General features: G+C 43.6%; 3 protein-coding genes across 7 annotated transcripts in view; 1 reads left to right on the top strand and 2 right to left on the bottom strand.

Annotated features, from left to right (window-relative positions):
• Window positions 1–164: 164 nt before the first annotated feature.
• Window positions 165–3,560, bottom strand: dctn5 (dynactin 5). The gene is made up of 6 exons (XM_020106522.2): window positions 3,349–3,560; window positions 3,080–3,148; window positions 2,666–2,784; window positions 2,046–2,157; window positions 1,293–1,395; window positions 165–1,200 (listed from the first exon to the last, which is right to left on the bottom strand). The coding sequence occupies exons 1-6, from the start codon at window positions 3,394–3,396 to the stop codon at window positions 1,103–1,105; spliced, it is 549 nt and encodes a 182-aa protein (XP_019962081.1). The 5' UTR covers window positions 3,397–3,560; the 3' UTR covers window positions 165–1,102.
• A 423-nt stretch (window positions 3,561–3,983) lies between these two features.
• ndufab1b (NADH:ubiquinone oxidoreductase subunit AB1b) lies at window positions 3,984–6,281 on the top strand. The gene is made up of 5 exons (XM_020106526.2): window positions 3,984–4,271; window positions 5,137–5,256; window positions 5,356–5,443; window positions 5,795–5,911; window positions 5,994–6,281. Exons 1-4 carry the CDS (start codon window positions 4,026–4,028, stop codon window positions 5,884–5,886), a joined length of 546 nt encoding a protein of 181 aa, XP_019962085.2. The 5' UTR covers window positions 3,984–4,025; the 3' UTR covers window positions 5,887–5,911; window positions 5,994–6,281.
• Window positions 6,282–11,934: 5,653 nt separating this feature from the next.
• LOC109639515 (trinucleotide repeat containing adaptor 6A) overlaps window positions 11,935–20,009 on the bottom strand; it is a 43,078-nt gene continuing 35,003 nt past the window's right edge. For 3 of the 5 annotated variants that reach the window (XM_069525602.1, XM_069525601.1, XM_069525604.1), the window contains 16 exons: window positions 19,708–19,874; window positions 19,270–19,347; window positions 18,905–19,072; window positions 18,060–18,212; window positions 17,838–17,957; window positions 17,032–17,169; window positions 16,736–16,825; window positions 16,442–16,616; window positions 16,168–16,314; window positions 15,760–15,930; window positions 15,531–15,671; window positions 15,132–15,239; window positions 14,759–14,989; window positions 14,546–14,619; window positions 14,306–14,445; window positions 11,935–14,036 (listed from right to left, as the gene is read on the bottom strand). In XM_069525602.1, coding sequence (XP_069381703.1) covers window positions 13,688–14,036; window positions 14,306–14,445; window positions 14,546–14,619; window positions 14,759–14,989; window positions 15,132–15,239; window positions 15,531–15,671; window positions 15,760–15,930; window positions 16,168–16,314; window positions 16,442–16,616; window positions 16,736–16,825; window positions 17,032–17,169; window positions 17,838–17,957; window positions 18,060–18,212; window positions 18,905–19,072; window positions 19,270–19,347; window positions 19,708–19,874 — 2,450 coding nt within the window. In that variant the 3' untranslated portion in view covers window positions 11,935–13,687. The remainder of the gene's footprint in view (window positions 14,037–14,305; window positions 14,446–14,545; window positions 14,620–14,758; window positions 14,990–15,131; window positions 15,240–15,530; window positions 15,672–15,759; window positions 15,931–16,167; window positions 16,315–16,441; window positions 16,617–16,735; window positions 16,826–17,031; window positions 17,170–17,837; window positions 17,958–18,059; window positions 18,213–18,904; window positions 19,073–19,269; window positions 19,348–19,707; window positions 19,875–20,009) is intronic. The other 2 variants (XM_020103015.2, XM_020103017.2) reach the window with 1 other exon arrangement.

Raw genomic sequence — 20,009 nt, 5'->3', positions numbered from 1 at the left:
AAAGTCCACTGATAGCTTCAGACGAGGTGCATTCAAGGACCGTCGGGAAACGCTAGCTTAGCTGTTCCCTGTGGACATTTAGGCTTAAAACTATGATGCACATAAACACTACACACGCATTAAACATGATTCACTCAAAAATCAAGTCAAACTCACACAGGGCAGATTGTTTAAACATTTCTATTTATTTATATTCTTCACTATTTGAGTTTCTGGCTCCGGTGACGCTCAGAAAGTGACGGAGGAGCTAGTGTTCAACCGCAACATCGACAAGTCAATGCTATAGTTGGTTTGACTTTTTTTAAACATACTGAAGTAAAATCTCAATCATATTAAAGATTGACACGTTACATAAGCCAGTGAAGGTGAGAGCAGATATTCGTCAACATTAAAAATAAAATGGCGGTGACTCAAACAGTGTACTGCTTTGTGTCCAAATGATCTGTGGATATGAATAATGCTGTACAGCCAACATCTTCAAACACAACTGCTGTTGCTTTGGTCCATGGATGTTACACAGTATCTTACAAGCTGTGTTCCCACATCCTTCAAACACCTCCACCCTTCACCTTCTTTTCTTTAGAGCTCCTCCACCTCCACATCTTCTCCCACTGCTGCTGACAGAGAGCGACAGCTGCCCACACAAGGGCGTCTCTCTTTCTCTGGGTTTCTGTGAGCACACCGACCAGGAAAAATATCATAAATAAACCAACAATAAGCAAAGGATTCATGGGAACCTAAAATACTAGCTGGGGGGGGGGGGGGGGGGGGGGGGGGGCGGCAAACATGACTGTGTTGTTTGCAGTTTGATAACAACCCACTGTCTTTCCAAATTTATCAGACAGACACTCTGGAGCTGCAAACATACAAACTGCCTCCTGCAGCTTTACCATATTCCATTAAATATGAGCTTTTCACACACATCATATATCTAAACAGGACCAATTGTTTTTCCTTCGTCAGAGAAACTCAAGACCTCTGGGAAATGACGGATAGAAGGTGAGCTCTCAAAGTCCATTTCAGTCTGACAGTCAAGACCCAACCCTGACCTGGAGCTGGCTGGAAAGGGTGTGGACCCTGCTGAGGGTTTAAAGTGTGTGTCTCAGATCTGACTGAGAGGCAGGAACTTCTGGTAGTAGCTCTTGGTTACGTCAATCATCAGGTCCTGCGTGCATTCTGGGAGCTCTCCTGAAAAAAGACCTGAGAGAGACACAGATTAAAACTGTTGAAGACATGATAGACACACAGAATGTGGAAGGGTCTTGTGTATGTTGTCTTCATGTTCCGCTGACCTGGGCATCCAGAGAAGACGGTGAAAGGCGGCACCACAGTCTCAGGAGGAAGCACAGTGTTGTCTAAGATCTTACAGCAATCCTTCAGCACACAGCGGCGGCCCTGAACGCAACACACAAGGTGGAACAAAAGCAAGTGAACAAACATCTACGGGTTCAAACACTTTCAACGACTTCAAGTGTCATTTGTGCAGTGGAACATAACCAGAGGTGGAGGTGGTTCACAACAATGTAGAGCAGCAGTAAAGAAGGAAAAATGAAAAGCACAAATCTGTAGCAAGAAATATAAAAAATCTCAAGATAGTTTTAAGATAACAAGATGTTGTGAAGTTGATAAGAATTATTCTTGGTGTTGAAATATCAGCATCTATCCAGCATGTGTCACTGTAAAGTGCTCTGACTTAAATTAACTTTTTTAAGTCTGCAGTTCTGCATCTGTTTAACCATTTGCTCATATTAGCAAGTAGAACGAAATGTAATCTGTTGCTGCTGCAGCAAGACTGCGACTCAACTACACTTACATTAAAAATCTAATGCTATGTGTTTCCCTTCATTGTCCAACAAAGCTCAGTGTCTGCTCACTAAAGCTTGTCAGCAGTTTGTGTGGCTCCGGTGCATCTGAACATGACTAACATGTGACTGTTTCACCACAGGCAAGAGGAGACACTGCTGCCGATTATGTCTTCTCTCATTGGCTCTCAACACAGTCTCTATTTTCTGTCTTGGTTTTATTTCTGTTTCTATTCCACTCACTATGACACAGTTCTTCCCAATGTGGACGTAGGAACCGATCTGTGCTGCGTTGACCACGCAGTCCTCCTCAATGAAGACGTGGTCTCCAATGTGTAGCGGGAAGAACGCCACTCTGAAAGGAAACGGAGAGGGCAGAGGAGTTTAAGCGATCAGAAATTCAACACACAATATGTACACAAACAGCCCACTGGTTAGTATATCTGCAATATAGTTACACATTGAAACTCAAGATGAAAAATCTGACCAAAAAAAAGCATTAAAACGTGTCTGCATTGAGATTTACAGGTCAACATGCTTTGGGACTCAGCTGTAGTCATATTTTTACAGATCGTTTAAGTCTCTTTCAGGTCTGAAAGCTTCTGCATAACATTTAACTATATTTGCATTGGTTGCATGCAGTGGACCGGCTTTTATTTTCGGATAATTAATAATAATACACGCTTAGTGAGTACTTCATATCACCTAGCCCTTGGTCAAATACTGCAACCAAGCGATATCACTAATACACAAAAGATGATTGAGGTTTGAATCATATAGACAATACAATCAGATATTCTCAATGGGGCTCAGTTCTAGTCAGGATGTTTGGAAGGTTTGACGTTAAGAGGAAGGTGCTTTACCCTTTGCTGAACTTTTTGAAAGGTGGTCGGATAACACTCCGACTCTTCACCACGCAGTGTCTGCCCACCCTGACGTTAGCCAGGTCTCCTCTGATGATGCAGTCGTTCATGACAATGGTCTGGAGGACACACACACACACACACATGAAACCAGCTATATCAAACATCAGAACATCATATTTGCATAAAAAGAAAACTGTAATCCAGCACAATTCGATTGTTCAAATCTCAAATCAAAAATACATTTGATCTTGTCTGTGTCTCTATCATCTGGCTTCACCCACTGATTTTAATTCTATTGTATTATTGTGTGTTTATAAGCTGTGTTGTCATTTCAAGGTGCCGTGAAATGAGCTGTATTGTGACTGTTGCTATAAATCAATGGCAGCCGTGTGTATTTCCTTCATCCCTTACTTTGCCATTGAGGACGATGTTCTGACTCCCGCACAGCACCGACTGTCTGCTCACTTTGTTCCCAGAAGCCTGAAATGAGACAGAAACGTCGGTTAACATTTGTCTTTCATATTTGTTTCTGTTTTTTTTTTTTTATTTCCTGTCTCATCTGAGCAACAATGAACGTTTCAGTGAATCCAACACGCCCTGCTCAGCTGCAGCTAGCCAAACAGCTAGCGGCTAGCTAGCCAGCTAGCTAGCTAACAAACAGTGCATATCAGGCGTGTTACCGTCTCGATGTACTCCGCTTTGTTGTACAGCAGCTCAGACAGCTCCATGGCTCAGAGTCTGGAGGAGTGAACCAGCCGCAGATGAGTGTTCGATGGAAGAAAGCCTCTAACGCATCGATGAGTTCGGGATCTTTTCTCTGAGCCGTCAACCGACTGCGATGGACGCCTCCTCAGACACGACGAGCCGAGTGCAGAATCATCGATGAACAAACTCAAACAAAATCAGATGTTAAGATTTAAATGAAGTATGAAACTAACCCGGTGCTCCGAGACATGTAACATTGTTATACACCTGCCTTCATGTGCTGTTTATTTTCCACCTTTTATATGTTTTCATGTTTATTCTTTAAAGTGACCTTGTTTCCGACATAAACGTGTTTGTCTGGCCTCCATGTCACGTTGCATCCTTCTGATTGTTATTTCCCTTGATTTTTTATAAACTCTGTTTCTAAAAGGTTCGATACAAATTAAAAGTATTATTATTATTAATCCGTAACATTGCTCTGCGCTCGATTGTCTTTTCCTCGGGTGAATCCAAGCTATTTCGCACCTTTAATACATTTTTTTTTAATCATTTAAAATTATTTAAAATATATAATTTCAGTGAATGACGCAGTAAAACCTAAAAAGAAAATAAAAAAAAACCGCAGAATAAATAAATACGCAGTTTCGTGCGCATGCGCACTGCGGAGCCCTTGACCCTGTTTCTTCCTCGCGTTGCACGCCGGGAGCTCCAGTCACCTCTCTCCGTCATGGCGGCTCGTGTCCTGACGCAGTGTGTCCGCTCTCTCGCCCGGCCCTCCCTGCGGCTCTGCTCCGGCAGCCCGGCGGTCCGAGCCGCTGTCGCCCCCGCAGCAGCCCTCCACCGACCCGTCTCCTTCGCCGCAGGCAGCCGGAGGACGCGGTGGCTCGGCCAGAGCCCGGTGAGTCCCCCGGTAACATTGAGCCGTCGTGGCCTAGCGCGCGACGCTGTGACCTACCGACGCCTTTCAAATGTGTCCGCCTCACCTCGTCTGTCAGAGCCCGCGGTGGCGTGAAGACGCTTCATCATCACACCGGTGATCGTCCACCGGGTTCCAATTCAGCCTTTAGTCCAGGAAACGTGTCGTTGTTCTGCTCACACATCAGCCATGTTTTGTTGTTGGCTAACGAGCTAGCTAGCAGAGTTGACTTGAGTTCATTGACACACGTTTGTGTTGCTTCTCTCGTGTCTCCTGCAGTTTACAATCATCCTGCACAGGCACGCATCCGCCTGTAGACAATGTGTGGTTCGTTCTGCTGCATGAAGCACAAGAGCTCAGATTGTAAAACGTGTGATCCTCAGGCGGAGGTTCGTGTGTTGTTGGGTTAGTGTGTTTATTGTAATTGGGAAACGTGATCATTTAAACTTGTGTGTGAGTGTGAGTCAACTGAAGTCAGGAAAATAGTTAAATGAAGGAGAAACTCTTGAATTAGTCAAAATAAAGGAAAACTTCATCCACACTACACACACATCATTGAGAAACTCCCAGGTGTCAATTTGTGTATGTCAAAGTTAGACAACCATCTCATTTCCCATGTGTATTATTTTATCCATCATCGTTTCTTCTTTGTAAAATACTTTGTAACGTTGTTTAGGAAATAACTATATAATAAAAATATTATTATGAGCTGTTACTTCCAGACTTGTCGTCAGCACGACTCATGGAGCACAGTTTGGTGTCAGCTTGTTTCTACAGCAGTTTGTCCCACACCTGTCTTCACGCTTCCCCGTCAGCTCTGTCTCAGACGCTCTCTCCTCCTCCTCAGGTCTCCTCAGTGGGCGTCTTGTGCCGACAGTATGGAGACATGCCCCCCCTCACCATAGAGACCATCAAAGACCGCGTCATGTATGTGCTCAAGCTCTACGACAAGATCAACCCAGAGAGGGTGAGTGTGTCAGACCGACACGTTGAGCTCTGACAGTGGTTGAGTCTTCTGTCACTAATGATGTATTTGTTAATGTAAGTTTTGATTTCCGCTCCGCAGCTGATGACATCCTCCCACTTCATGAAAGACCTGGGTCTGGACAGCTTGGACCAGGTGGAGATCATCATGGCCATGGAGGATGAGTTTGGTGAGTTAATTCACGTTCTGTTTGTGCAGCAGCTGCTCGCTCAGTAATCTTTACGGAAATCTACTAATTGATGGTTGAGGCAAGAGCTTTGAAAAGTAACGATGTACGATGCCGCTGATTGTCTTTTCCAGTGCGAGTTTGTGTTCAGAAAAGGGAAATTAAAAGTAGGCCATTAAAAACTGTATCTAAGCAATGAAACTGAGAAATAAACTACTTATTCTTTGATTAGTCTGAAAACTCTTTGTCCTGTTTTCACCCCAGAACCTCAACATCTGCTCTGAAGCACAGTTCCGAACAGTTAGAGACGTGTTTGTTGGATCTTTTACTCAGTGTGTGTTTCTTCTTTCTCAGGCTTTGAAATCCCAGATGCAGAAGCAGAGAAGCTGATGACTCCTGAGGAGATTGTACAGTACATCGCAGACAAGAAGGATGTTTATGAATAATCAATTCTTATTGGTCACTACAGCGGTACGCCTCACTCGTCTTACACACACCCCCTCCCTCCCTCCCTCCCTCACAATTTAATGGTATACATTTCTTTTTCTTCCAGAGATGTTGACCCCAACATGATCCACACAGGAAGTACTTGTGAAGCAGACGGGCGCCAAAACATTTCCCACTTCCTCCCTCGTCAGCTCTTCTGTTTGTTGCGGCATCATTGGCGTCAGCTGCCGTGTCTCGTGTTTAACTGTATTTAATGAACATGTGCTTTAGGGGAGAAAACAAAATATTACACAAGGTTATATCACAGTTTTGATTTTGTTGTTGCTGTTTCAGCTCCAAGTTGTTCCGATGTATAATTTCTCATGAATAGATCAATAAAGACACATGTTGTGTACGTTTGAGTTGTGGCTCTGATATTTGAAATCTTTCACTAATTGATTGTGCTGAAACACCAGTTACCAACTCCAGGGGGCAAAGTAACTTATGCACATATCTACTTAGGCTCAAGTTAAAATCAGAATGTGATTTTTAGAGTAAGAGGTTTTAGTTTGGTTTTTGTATTTCAACATGTTTAAAATATAAAGACATTTTCCCAACACATTAAAAATGAGCTGATCATGTCTGAGAGGATTAAGAAGTGAATTCTTACGTCCTTCACTTCTTTTGTCCATAATTCATTGCTGCAGGTATCACCTGTCATGATAAACAGCTCAATCACTAACAGCCAACATGAAAAATTACACAGCGAGAACAGAAAAAGAAAATTAACGAATTTCCCCATTCTCCCTCTTGCTGTGTTACCTTTCCCCCACAATCATCCATTTCATACGTAATAAGGATGTTGGCTTCTCATGAGTCCAAAGTGACTGTAGACCAAACGACAATAACAGACGGTGGCAGGACACCTGAATAACGGAACATTTGCTGAAAGATTTGTGGGAGTTATGGGTAATGATGTAGGATGCAGTGTTTTTACAGTCAGACCTATTTTATTATGTCTTTTATGGTTTTAACCAAAACCAGACTTCATACAAAGACGACACAAAAGTGGAGCCAAAGCGTCGGGATTGCCCCCTGGTGTATGTCAAACCCCTCCTCCATGTTAGTGGGTGGGATGTGAGAAGTTAAAGTACACATTAAATATATCTCTAAAAGAAGGTTTCTGTCATTGACAGAGTTCTTATGACACATGGATCTTCAAATGTATTTTTTTTATTTTTGAGTTTGGTTCTAATTATTTGATTTAAAGTGAATCGTTCTGATTTGAAAACAAGATGAGACGTCATGTTTGACAGCTCGAAACTAAAGTTTCCATCCCCTCTATTGCTTCTACGAATTACTGAGCTCGAAGGCCACAAGATGGTGGAGTTCATGACTGGGATATTGATTTACAGTCTATGCTCGAAACAAAAACATGGAAGTGAAACTTTAGGTCGACTTTAAACAGCTCATCGGTTAAAAGCCGTCACAGATTCATGCTTCTACTTTTACCAACACGCGGATGAAGAGAAATAAAGAGTCCAGGACGTGACCACGGTCATTGTTAGTCTTTTATTGAGGGTTGTACCCAAGTTATACAGCTTTGTATGCTGGCTGCAGGAGCCAGAGGGTTACAAACAGTAATCAGTATACGAGTACAGCCAACAGAAGACCTACTACCTACTACTCTACACCTTAGTACAGATTCTCTTAAGAGCACTAAAATCCAGAAAAATAAGGAGAAAAAAAAAAAACATAACAAACCAAGCAACAAAAGGAGAATAAAGAGTAAATGAAACCAAATAGACAGACAGCATCAGAGGAGACATTCATTATTAGAGCACACTGGAGTTGGTTTTCTATACCTTGTAATATCAGGCGTCTTCATTTTTGTCAATTCTTATACCCATACAAATAAAGATTGTCCTTCAAAAAGTGCAGTTTCCCCCGAAGTTTAGGATAAAATTCTTTGATGACCAGAGGAAGACGTTTGAAAATAAAAAGGTACTTCCTGTGTTGTTTGTACGAGAGGAAGACTTCGCCCTCTCATTGATTATAGACACTGTACGTTTATATTTCTCATATATTATATAGTTTCAACAGTCTCCCAAAGCAATGTGCATAATAGGTTTACACGTGAATCCAACTACACACTGTGGATTGATAGAATCTCTATAAAAAACATTGTAGTTGTGTAAAATTTGCAGTTTTCACGGGCGCCCCTGCCCCTCAGCCTATCGAGGAGGCGACGAGCTGTGAAAATAAAGACATGGACTTTGCAAATGTTAACCTGTCCTCCTCTCCTGCTACAACTGGCCCGGCGGTTGCTAGGTAATAAAGGTTTTTTTCAGCTTTTATTATTATTAGTACGATTCAATGATGGCACAACATGTTTTGAGGAATATTATTGGGAATCCCATCTCAGCTGTTTTTTTTTTGTTTGTTGTTTTTTAAGGTTTTTCTCGTTTTTATTTAAAGAAAGCAAAAAAACCCAAGGTGGACATGGAAGCCTGGGTTCAACACTCCACTGCATAGTCTCTCTGAGCAACACCCACCCCCACCCTCTGTACTGTACCCACCCACCCACCCGGATATCACCCCGCCCGCCCGCCCACATCTTTGTGCTGGTTAGACTAAAGCTTTTCAGGGTTTGTTTGTGTGTATTCATACTAAATGTAAAATGACAAACAGCAGATTCTCACAGTTTTTTTCTCTTTTGTTTTGTTTTGAGTTTTTTTTGTGTGTTACAAAAAAACAGCCTTCGCGCTTTTGTTCGACAGTAGGAGCCGTTGGGTGTGTGTTATGATGTAATATAGCATTTGCTCACAGGATAGTTAATTCAAGAGAAAAACAGAAGTCACATTATTTTTCTTAAATATTAAAAAGTAGTAGAGTATCACCAGCCAGCTTCCCTCCTCTTTCCTCTATCCTTCCTTCCTTCCCCTCATCTGGCCCTGTCGGGAAGCTGCTTGGCAGCCCTGGGGATTGTACATTGCTCATGGTGGTTATCACTCACTGAAAAGATTTTCCTCACATCATCCTTTTGCAAATGACATTTTCTTCAAGCATTTAACATTGTCCAGCTTTTTAAATACACACACGCACACACACACAAAATAACAAAGAAAAACAAAATAAAATCATCGATCCCTTTCCTTCCCTCTCACCCCCCCTCCTCAATTTGGCATGATTCTGTGTTTGAACACAGTTTCTGTACGAGACTGGGTTTTCACTCTTCTCACACACACACACACACACTGAACAGTAGATTGGACGAGACAGCCACAGAGAAAGATCAAGCTGGGAACCAAAAGGTAACGTCAACATCAATGGGAGGCGGTTTACAGACATTGCTTGTCCCTTCTCTAACAGCAGAGCAGCACTGCCTCCTCACAGGAGAGTTTTAACTGCTCCCAGATCAGCACTAAGAGAGGAGCGCTGCAAAAATCAGAATGAACGAAGTGTAAAAGAATTCCATCAAGAGAGGAAAGGGAATATAGACTATTTTAGCGTTCACTTTCCCCCAGACCCCCTGTCAGTTTTGTTTCCCCTTTCCTGTAGTTAAGCATAGGAGTCGGAGAGGGAGCGCTGATCCTGGATAAGTCAGCAAAGAGGCAAGTGCAACTCTGTGTCCCTGAAACGCCCGGAGGAAGCAGCTGATCACAGGTCACATCCCCTCGCCTGAGTGACCGTGGGCAAACGAGAAGCCTTGTTTCAGTCGGCCTCAAGATGCAAGCATCTCCACGGCAGTGACCACCGTCTATCACCATGACAACCAGGCACAGTCAGGACAGTTGCAGAATACTTATTCAAATACAATGAGCAGTGGCTGCTTTATTTCACTTTTCCGCATAATGGCTCTGAGTTTGAGGCTGATCAGGTGCCAGAGATCGAGGCTCCGCTCGCCCTTTGTGATTCTTAAAACCGTTTGCAGCTACATTCTGGCTCAGCTCAGGCGGCGTGGTCACCGCTCTGACCGGCCCGCCCAGCCAACAGGGAGAGGTAAACTTGGGGAGGGGGACAACACCCCCCTCACCCTTCTCTCACTCCCTCACCGGGACCAACAAAGCACCAACGTCTCTAACCACAGCTTACACACAACTTGAGAACAGACACACACACAAGTTGTGAGAACACTCATATACAGGGACCCTGCTCATACCTGGTGTGAACGTACCCAAGATGCACTGATTATAAATTTGAGATGTAAATACTCTTACTTCAATAGGAGCTGCTGTGAGCTACAGATGTTTCCTGGACAACAGAGAAAGGGACTAAGAGTCAAGGATCAGGGGGATTAGTCTGGAACAAGTGCAAGCCTCAGTCTGCACTGACTCCTACACAAGTGCACTGCTGCTTCCTACAGGTATAGAGCAACATTTGACTCTGCAAACAAAAGAAATGACGTTTGTATTTATTTGCATATGGAGCAGCAAAGTGAGGATCCGATCACCGGCAGACACTCGACACGCATGTGGAGACACATTCTGATGTCAGGTGTGAACTGACACACTCTGTCCACTGTCCACAGATTGACTTAAGAGGCCGGGAATGAGCAGGGCCACAATGCATTCCCTACCCTGACATTAACCATTACAAAGAGATGTCTAACCTTTGCCCAACAACAGTGTTAACCCTCAAACAGCCCTTTGAGGTTGTGAGGACTGACCAAAACGTCCTCACAACGATGGTTTCAAACCTAATTTTTTCCACACAACCATAGAAAGACACACACACACACACACACCACCCTGTCACAATACTCTCATTGATGCACAGTCTCCCTCAGACAGGCCTGAAAATTCAAACAGCGCCACCGTCTGACCGACCGGCCGGCCTTTCCTCCGATCCACCCAAGTGCAAAATCCAAGGCTCCTCAGTTCAATTTGTCAAATTAAGTTAACTCAAAAAAACAAATGACAAACATGGTTCAGATGTTCCACTTGCTAACATTTGTTAAACAAGACATAAACAAATACAAATAAGATATATTTATATATATATATATAGTTTAAGCAAAAAAAAAGATCTGGAATTAAGTAAACTAATCTTTTGTATAATTGAATTATTTGGTAGAGAGCAGTTCAATACTGGCACACACCACTGTCAAGTCTGGCTAATACTCAAGGTTCTGTCTCACTACGTAAGCTCTGAAGTTGTTAAATATTCACGGCTAAACTTAAAAACACAACTAAAGCCAACGTGTTTAGTATTTCTGAAATAAAAACCAATATTGAAGAGGGAAAACACACACACACACACACACAACAGGCTTAACACAGAATAATTACACGATGAAGAAAAGAAATTAAGGTCCATGGCTTCGCTAATGCTGACTTCTAGTTCACGCACTCATTGAAGCTTTTGTTTTTCCCCGAAAAAATTGTGCATCATAGTTACTAAACAATCACTGGTATTTATGCAATTCTATTATTCACACGTGTTTTTTGTTGACAAACACCACTGGTGGATTTACATTCACGCTAATCGCACACATGACCACGACTCCCGCCCTCACGCCGACCCCTTCCCCCGCAGCGGAAGAAATCACATCTGCCGGTACAGAGCATCCGCGCACACACACATCAACATCCACACACACATCAACATCCACACACACACACACATCAACATCCACACACACACACACACATCAACATCCACACACACACACACATCAACATCCACACACACACACACACACACACACACACACACACACACAATTCATCAGATCAGGAACTTCAGATGAGTACCCCCCCCCTCCCAACCCCACACCCAAAGGAAAAAACAAATAAAACAGTTCAACAATACAATCATATTCTATTTGTAAACAGGTAGAAGCCACTTGACTTGTTGTTGCATCTTCGGACACAATTAGGATCAAGGCAATGAAATGTGGACGACTTTTGCACTGTTAAAATATTATCTTCAACCAAAACGATTTTTTTCTTCTTTCCTTTTTTCAAAACACCATTTGTGGCAATGAGCGCGATTAAAAAACAAAACAAAAAGGGAAAAGAAAAGAAAAAAAGCAAGTAATATTTGTCATTTTGTTGTACTCGATGAAACATTTAAAACATTTTGAGACACGGGAAAAGAAAAAAAAAACGCCTCTCAGTAGGCCATGTGAGAGGCTACAGTATGCATAGATACAGATTCGCCTTTCTCTTGGTTTTTAAGTCCGACAAGAAAACATCTTCCACTGACAATCACACACTCACACAGTTAAACACTCCCCACTTTTGATTTTTTTCTTTTTCTTTTTTACATCAGTGGAGTGGAGGAGTGGCGGAAGAGGAGGAGAGAAGGAGCGTTGACTTTTCTACAGCTCGCCCTCCACCCCCCCCAACATTAGGACCCCCTCCCCCCCCAAAAGACAGCATATTGAAAGCAGTGTGTTGAGCTTCTCCAGCTTAAAGCAGTTATTTGGCAGAGAATTCTTTTTTTTACAGACCTATACATCGTTTTCAGTGCTAGAAGTTGGATTTTCCTTTCCTACAAGGAGTAGTAGTTTTTTTTTTATTCAACTACAAGGGGGGGAAAACTGGCTTGATTTCCTGAGAACCATTGCTGGTTATTTAGCAGACAAGAGGAATAGTTCAAATAACCAACGCCATGGCCAAAAACACTGATCCGAATTCCCAGAGTTACAAAGCATCATCTTCATCCTCAGTAAGAGTGTAAATTTTTTTGTTTTTCTTTTTTTTTTTTTAAGATTTTTTTCTTTTTTTTTTTTAAAAATGATTTTGAATTTTTTTTTTGTGTATTTTTTATTTTATTCCATCTTCTCTTTAAAATGAAGAATGAACACACGTTTCGCCTCCTAAGTCTTGTAAACAAGAGGTTGCGGTGTGGCACCTCCAAAACATTGAAAGCCTATTCTGAAAGTGCTGTTCCCCCCCCTCTGCCCACTAGGGGGCTCGCGGGAGGGCTTGCTAGATAGACCCCGCCCCTATATTAAGGTGGGCGGGGTTTGCTAGTCCCAGCTGCGGCTACAGTCCTTTGCACTGCAGAGCTCAACGTTCTTTAGTTTTAAAACAAAATTGGTGCAATACTTTTTTTTTAATGTCACTTTTACTATCACCAGATAATCCTCCTAAGTCAGCTTTTACTCTTCTTTTACTATCTGTTGATCTTGAACTCCACGACAACGCAGTAAGGTAGGCGTGCCAAGGCAGAGAGGAGCGCACACATACTCAGTCACACACGCAATCACACACAAAGTACTTCCACACACGTGCGTGTGCACAGGTATACACACATACGGTAAGGACCTCAATGAGTAAACAGCTACACTGGAAAAACTGGCTGCTCCCTCTATATTGCAGATTATATATACTGAGAAAAAACCACATTCAGTGCAAAGTTAAAAAAGCTCATACTCCAACATTGTCAGCAAACAAATGCAAAAAAAAAAAAAAAAAACAAATAAAAAGAATTGGAATTCAAATAAACATGATGAATGAAACAAAAAATATATATATATATAATAATGAGCTCGATTGAAGCTTTTTTCGGTCTGAAAGAGCACTACCTGGAAGCAAATATCCATCTGTTCACATTATAGAATTGGCCTGCATGATTCAAGTATTCCGACTGATATGTTTTTGGGCTAAAACAAAGTGGACATATGTGCAGAGAGAGAAACGTAACTTGTATTCCACGGGGAGACCCCGTTTTGTTGAATATCTTGTAAGTGAGAAAGAGTCCAACTAGTGCCTTTGTGTTTTTAACTACTTTTTTTTTTTCATTTTCTTCTGCTGATTATTGATAATTCTCTACTGACCCTTCCCCCAGCCAGTTTGATTGGCAGGCCCATCACATGGAGTCCCCACCCCCTGTCAGGTGATCCACCGGGAGGAAGGAGCTGATTGGAGAAGGGCTGCTGATCCTCCCTGCCTCGGTGCCACTGGGGCTCCCCCACAGGCTACTGGAATAGTTGGGCCCGCCCCAGAGGGAGGAGCTGTGTAGATCGCTGCTGTTCCACTGGTTCGGTTCAGGAGCGCGGCTGGGAAAGGGGTGAGACTGATCCATTCTGGTCTGAGAGGAGCCGATGGCCTGCCAGCCGGAGGAGGGAGTGGCCAATGACTGCCCTTGTGCAAAGAAACGGTTGATTTCCTCCTCGCTGGCAAACTCAGCCAGAATGGTAGTGTTCCCCAAAACACACCTGCAGAGAGACGCCAGATAAGTGTGTGAGCGTGTGTGTGCAGTTTCCAACCATCCTGCAGCCACAATTCACTATCAGACACACGCACACTGTACCTTGTTGATGCAAATCTGTGTTTCCACAAAGAAGGTCAACAATGAAATGACTTTCCTACCCCTGATCTTTTCAGTAGTTTTAGAATTTACAAACGTTCAGCAGTGGAGACCAACTTTGTTGACCTACCATTTGTCCTGCAGTCATAGTGACAGCTTCCTCTTTCTGAAACTTACATGTGCAGGCTCTTCTGGGCCTTGGCGGCCTCGTCCTTGGAGCTGTAGCATACCACAGCGTTACCATGTGGCAGGTTGAGGTGGAATGTGATCAGAGGGCCGTGCTGCATGCACAAGGTCCTCAGGGTAGAGCCGTCAATCTGAGGGGAAACAGACATCCAAGGTAAGTTTTCTAAAAAAATATCCTGAGCTACATAATTGAAATATAAAGTAGTAGATGTTAAATTCACGTGGGAGTACCTGAGGTGTGAGATTTTTCAGAACAAGCCATTGGGTTCTCACTGAGCTGCTGCTGCTGTCACCCCAACTGGAACCTGTCAATGCACATAGTGTGATGATTATCGGGTGAAGCAATGTGCATTGTTGGTAAAATGCAAGTATGTCAAAGTTTAATAATAAGATAAAATTTAAATGGAGATAGTTTTTCTTTGACTTAGTGTCACAAGCTCTTACCAGGTGTGTATCTGGACTCAGTGGAGCCCCAACCCCCCAACCTCAGGGAAGAGGCATCCCAGCCAGAGGAAGCAGGACTGGGCTTCTGGCTGGTGAGGCCAGGTGGAGGTCTGGAGGGGGGTGCCACGGACAACGCCTTGGGTGGCAGGGGGACCTTCCACAGCTCATGGGCTAGGGAGGAGTTGGACACAGAACCGCCACCGGGAGACCACTTTGACTCGCTGGATCTGGCTGTGAGGGGGACGAGAGCAAAGTGAAACTTTTTACATCAGTCCAGACTATTTTCATGGATCGGATGGTCGTCTGTCTCAAAGACTTGTGGCCTTAGTGAGGGGGAGGAGTAAACAAGACGTCTCAGGGTGAAACTACATACCTGAAGTGCTTTGTGCTGTACTGGTGAGGGAACCGCTGTGGCTGGAGGCACGAATGGATGACCAGGCACTGTTAGAAGGCATCGTGGTGTTCAGTGATGAGGATGGCCCTGGGAATGATGAAGATGAGGGTTAGTGTTTAGGTTGCAGCAGCAGCAGCAGCAATAGCGCCCTTTAAAATCTCAATCCTTAAATCTGCTGAGGAGCAAATTACACATTCCTTCAAGTCTGTCACTGAGTTAATTCAGGTTCACGATTTCTTACATTATGACATCTAATTTTAAGTTTGGAATTTAAAAAATTAGGTTAATGCAAAAACACACCTACACATTTCTATTGGGCTACAACTGAAAATTATTCCCATCAAAACTTCTCTTTAAATGTTTTGTTTTGCGAGCTACCGTTGTTCCTGTCCCTGAGGTGGTCTGTGTCACGGACGGTGTTGATGGAGAGGTTGTTGATGACACTGCCGGGGGTCACGTAGGGGTCAGTCTCAGGGTCAATGTTAGGGTAACCTTTCCAGGGCTCCCCGGGCCGGAACTCTGCACACAAACAAGCACAGACACAGTGATTAGCAACAGCAAAACATTTTTCTGCTTTTTATGTTTGAGCTTGTGTAAGCAAGTCTACCTGGGGGCCAGGTGACAGTGTTTCCATGGGGCGGGGGGGAGTTGGCACGGGGCGGCCAGCCGTCGCCCACCGAGCCCATTGATTGGCCGGGAGGACTCAGGGGAGACGGGCCAGGAGACAGGAAGTCATAGAAGGGAGAGTCCTCCAGACGCAGCCCAGACGACATAGCACCTGAGGGATGAACACAAACAGGTGGTAAGGGAACACTCCCAATATAACAAGTTCAGTTTTCACCACAGAGCCAATTTCATATCAGTATTTCTTTTATACAAACAAGGTTTCAATGGCCAGAGCAGCATCATTACAATAAAAACTATTGAACAAACAACTGTAATCACACTGTAAAAAAATATTAACAGGCCAGTGAGATGCTACAGCATGTAATGTCATCTTCAGTATAATCTGTACCAGATTTGCTGTTCTGCTCCAGAGGGTCAGTAGCCCACAGTTTCTTCATTCTGGACTGGGGCGGCTCTTTGTAGCTCACAGCTCCGCCGCCACTACTACCGCCACTAACACCCATGTCCAGGGATACATTCAGGTTAGAGTTCAAGCCTGACGAAGGAGGAAACAGAAGAATTTCAATCAATTAATCTGAAATTTAATGGTGGAGTTTGAACAAAAGGGTTGTTTACACTGTCAAATATAAGTGAGTGAAAAAGACTGATAGTTGCAGACATACTTAAAGGGAAGTTGCTGAAGGATCCAAGAGAGGCAGCATCCTTCTGCATATCAGGTGTATTGTGGGACATGTAGTTATCCAGGTACGGTTTGTGAGGTGGGGCCTGTTTTAGCAAAGAGGGGTCCAGGTGACGTGGAGGCTGCATCATTGATGGAGACGAACCAATAGGACGTGTCTACGGATTGGAGACAGGAGGTTACAGAAGTCAACACCATTTAGAGACACTGTACTGTTTTATAACTTCAACTGTGGGCGTAGTGAAGCAGGACTCGGGAGAGATTTTTAGAAACACACCTGTTCAGGCTGTCGTCCCACGGGCATTGCTCTCTGGCTCTGAGCCTTCTGTTGCTGCTGTTGCTGCTGCTGCTGCTGGAGGAGAAGACGCTGCAGAAAAACAAGATTGTTAAAAAAAATTAACAGATGTCTTGTCTCTCTTCAGTTCAAAGAAACAAATATTTGCCACCTTTGTATTAAGCATCAAGAAAATAAGGATTTTGTAATTCACTACTGTAATTTGGAAATCATTAGAAAATCAAGTATAATTCTAAAAGGAAATGTCACATTCCTCCACTTGTTTGTGTTCACTCTACCTGTAACTGGTTGATCTGGTTGAGCTGCGACAGCTGGTTGAGCTGGGAGAGTTGGTTGAGCACAGCCACCTGCTGAGGTCCGAACAGAGGGTTCAGGCCTCCGTTACCTCCTGGGTACTTCAACAGGGATGGAGGGACCTTGACACAAACAAGATTCTGGTTTGAATGCATTTTCCTCGACTTGCAGGTTTCACACAAAACCAAATTGTACTGTTGACATTTGATGGAAATGTAGGATCTCTGCTCTTACTCAGGCGTTGAGCTGTTTTGTATAGACAAATACATACATTTAATAGCTTAGGTTACTTTTAAATCAGAATCAGTGTTTCCCCTTGGCCGCTCCAAAATCTCTTCTTATGGCCTATTGCTGCTGCAGCTTCAGGGCAGACTCACATTATGCATTGGGTATTCTTGTACCGTGCTGTATTACCCTGCTTCATGTCCTCCCTCCCCCGCTGACCTGAGCTCACTCTACACGTTAACAATAAACACCACCACTAATCAGATGGTATTATGATCTTAACAGTCAATTATCCATCTCAGGGGAAGATAAACGTCCTGCAAATGTCTTCTCACACTGTTCTGAAATAAAGGAAACCAATGGAAAGTAGGAAACAAGGCACGAAAATGTGAAAGGCCACGATGTGATTTGTGGATAAACATGTTCTGTCTTGAAAATGCTCTGATGGTGCATCTGCAAACATTTAAACTATTTCAGTGACAAGACCTGACATGAAAAACATTGCAGACAAAAAAATAATGATAAGCAATGTTCGTGTGTGTATCTGTGTGAGTGCGTGTGCTACCTGAGAGGGCAGGATGGGTGGAGGCACTTGGTTACGAAGGTTGGGTTGGGGGGGGATCTGGGACTGGGGGCCACCTCGGCCCTGTGCTACGCTGCTGCCACCCATCATTGGGTTTACATTCTAAACAAGGGATACACAAAAGCAAGCATTCTTGAAACTTGTAATTCACAAGATCCAACTGAAGACCTAAACACATCACCCTTTTCATCCTTCCACACTCACCTGACGAGCAGGCCCAGGACTACAGCGGGCAGGAGACTCAGAGTTGAGACAGGGGACAGGCTGAGCAGAATTGGAAGGGCAATAGCTCATGCTTTGATAGGAGGAGCGCTCATCAGAAGCCAGACTATCATAAGCAGAGGGGGGAGCGGATAGCTGCAGAAGCAAGGCCAAGTGCGCAGCAGACGGCAAGCACAGAGGGACAGGAAGCACATCAGCAGCCAAAAAGGAACAGAGAGAGAAGGAGAGAAGTAGGAATAGAGTTAATTTCCCCAGGAGGATAGAAGGAGGAGGACAAAAGCAAGAAATGTGAGGACAAGCACAGAATGGAAACCATGTGGGAAAAGTGTCAGAGTAGAAGGAGCGAGATGGGATAAGAAAGAAAGAATGAAGCGATGGAGAGGATGGGAGAGCGGGAGAAAAAGGTGACATGAGAGAAAGGGAGTCAGAAAGAACAAATAGAACAAAGAGGCAGAAAATACTGCAGAAAGAAAAGAAAAGCCAAACCACTGCAGCTTTGTACAGGACGATGAAGGGGAATGATTCATTACCGCATAATAACACAACCCTTGTATTTAAGCACGTGAGGCTTTTTTCCAGGTAAAACTTTTGTAATGCTAAAACATACCATCACCTAGTACCAAATGAAATATTCCATTTCAAGTCCACACATCAAATGCAGTGTGTTAGAACAACCACTGTGGGGCGCAACAGGGCTGAGTGAGTCTTCCACAGACCTACCTCATGATCACCACAACAGTGGGGAGATTGACCATTCGTACCATATCGAGTATATTCTTTATATCCATCTATAATACTGACCAGGGAAAGGCTTTGTTTCTGCTCACCTTGTCATAGTAAGGGTTGCGATCCATGGGAGACTCCTTGTGGAGCTGGTGTCTAGACCCAGGGTTCTTCCCCATAACTCCGTTGTAGTCTCCCATATTGCCCATGTCCATGCGCTTGTCCTGCACCATCCCCACTCCTGTCTTCATGGAGTCGTCGGGAGAGTCTCTCTGTCATCAGAAGGATGAGAACATTTAATCATAGACACAGATAAATAATGTGTTTACTCTTAAAATAAACTTTTAGTTCTAGACATTCAAGTTAATATAGAAATATGGTTAGATGGAAGTATTTCACACATGGCAACAACGTGTTTTACAAATGGCCAAAGCTCGAGACAAAGTAAATAATGTGAAATGGCACTTACAGGAAAGTTCATGCTGCTGAACTGGTTCATGAAAGGTTTCATCCAGGGTTCATCCTGTTTGTTGACTGGTTTGTTCATCTGAAACACAGCAGACAAAATATTTTATTATGACTCTGCTAGATGAGACAAATCAATTGCTCTGTCATAAATAAAGGCAGCTAAAAGGGTTAGGGTCAGAAAATACCTTCTTTTCCGCTCTAAAACCAGTACTTGCCAGTGGCAGTAGAGTGCAACTGCTGTTTTGGAGCGGCAAGGAAGAAGAAGCGATTTCCAGTAAAATACAATTTATATTTTATCTTAGTAAATCCATAAAAAAAACTCTACAGACGTGGTATCGAATCAGTTGATAGATTCGGGTACTCGTCGACTTGGGCACTTTCAGTACATCTCAAGTTTTCTTTACTTTTGTTTTCATGTTGCAAACAGAGGTGAACTTACCTTGTTTGGGGCTTTTTGCTTGTAGTTCCAGGTGTTTTGGTCATGGGACCTGTTGTCCTGTTGGCTGTTGCTCCACATGCCAATCTCCACCTCTTCTTCCTGGTCCCAGCTATTGCCCATGGACCCGTCCTCACCACACCATGTCTCCATGGGCTTGGGACCTGGAGCTATCAAAGAGGAAGGGGAGGCAGGAAGAAACTGAATCAACCTATAAACTGTATTTGGTCTTATTGCTCATTTTGTTCACCACCAACAGGGGAAATTATCTGTCCTGCACCATTGCCATTTGTCTGATTAACATC

This window comes from Paralichthys olivaceus, chromosome 5, assembly GCF_024713975.1.
Source record: "Paralichthys olivaceus isolate ysfri-2021 chromosome 5, ASM2471397v2, whole genome shotgun sequence".
Classification (NCBI taxonomy): domain Eukaryota; kingdom Metazoa; phylum Chordata; class Actinopteri; order Pleuronectiformes; family Paralichthyidae; genus Paralichthys; species Paralichthys olivaceus.
The sequence above is the reverse complement of the archived record's forward strand: the minus strand, read 5'-3'. Positions and strand labels throughout refer to the sequence as shown.

What these genes read in the sequence shown, in the direction of transcription:
- dctn5 (XM_020106522.2), bottom strand. Translation starts at nt 3,396, where the DNA reads ATGGAGCTGTCTGAGCTGCTGTACAACAAAGCGGAGTACATCGAGACG. An exon ending in AAGCGGAGTACATCGAGACG is followed by an intron (nt 3,149 to 3,348) that starts GTAACACGCCTG and finishes GTCTCATTTCAG; the next exon opens with GCTTCTGGGAACAAAGTGAG. An exon ending in TTGGGAAGAACTGTGTCATA is followed by an intron (nt 1,396 to 2,045) that starts GTGAGTGGAATA and finishes TGTTGCGTTCAG; the next exon opens with GGCCGCCGCTGTGTGCTGAA.
- ndufab1b (XM_020106526.2), top strand. Translation starts at nt 4,026, where the DNA reads ATGCGCACTGCGGAGCCCTTGACCCTGTTTCTTCCTCGCGTTGCACGC. An exon ending in GGTGGCTCGGCCAGAGCCCG is followed by an intron (nt 4,272 to 5,136) that starts GTGAGTCCCCCG and finishes CCTCCTCCTCAG; the next exon opens with GTCTCCTCAGTGGGCGTCTT. An exon ending in GGCCATGGAGGATGAGTTTG is followed by an intron (nt 5,444 to 5,794) that starts GTGAGTTAATTC and finishes CTTCTTTCTCAG; the next exon opens with GCTTTGAAATCCCAGATGCA.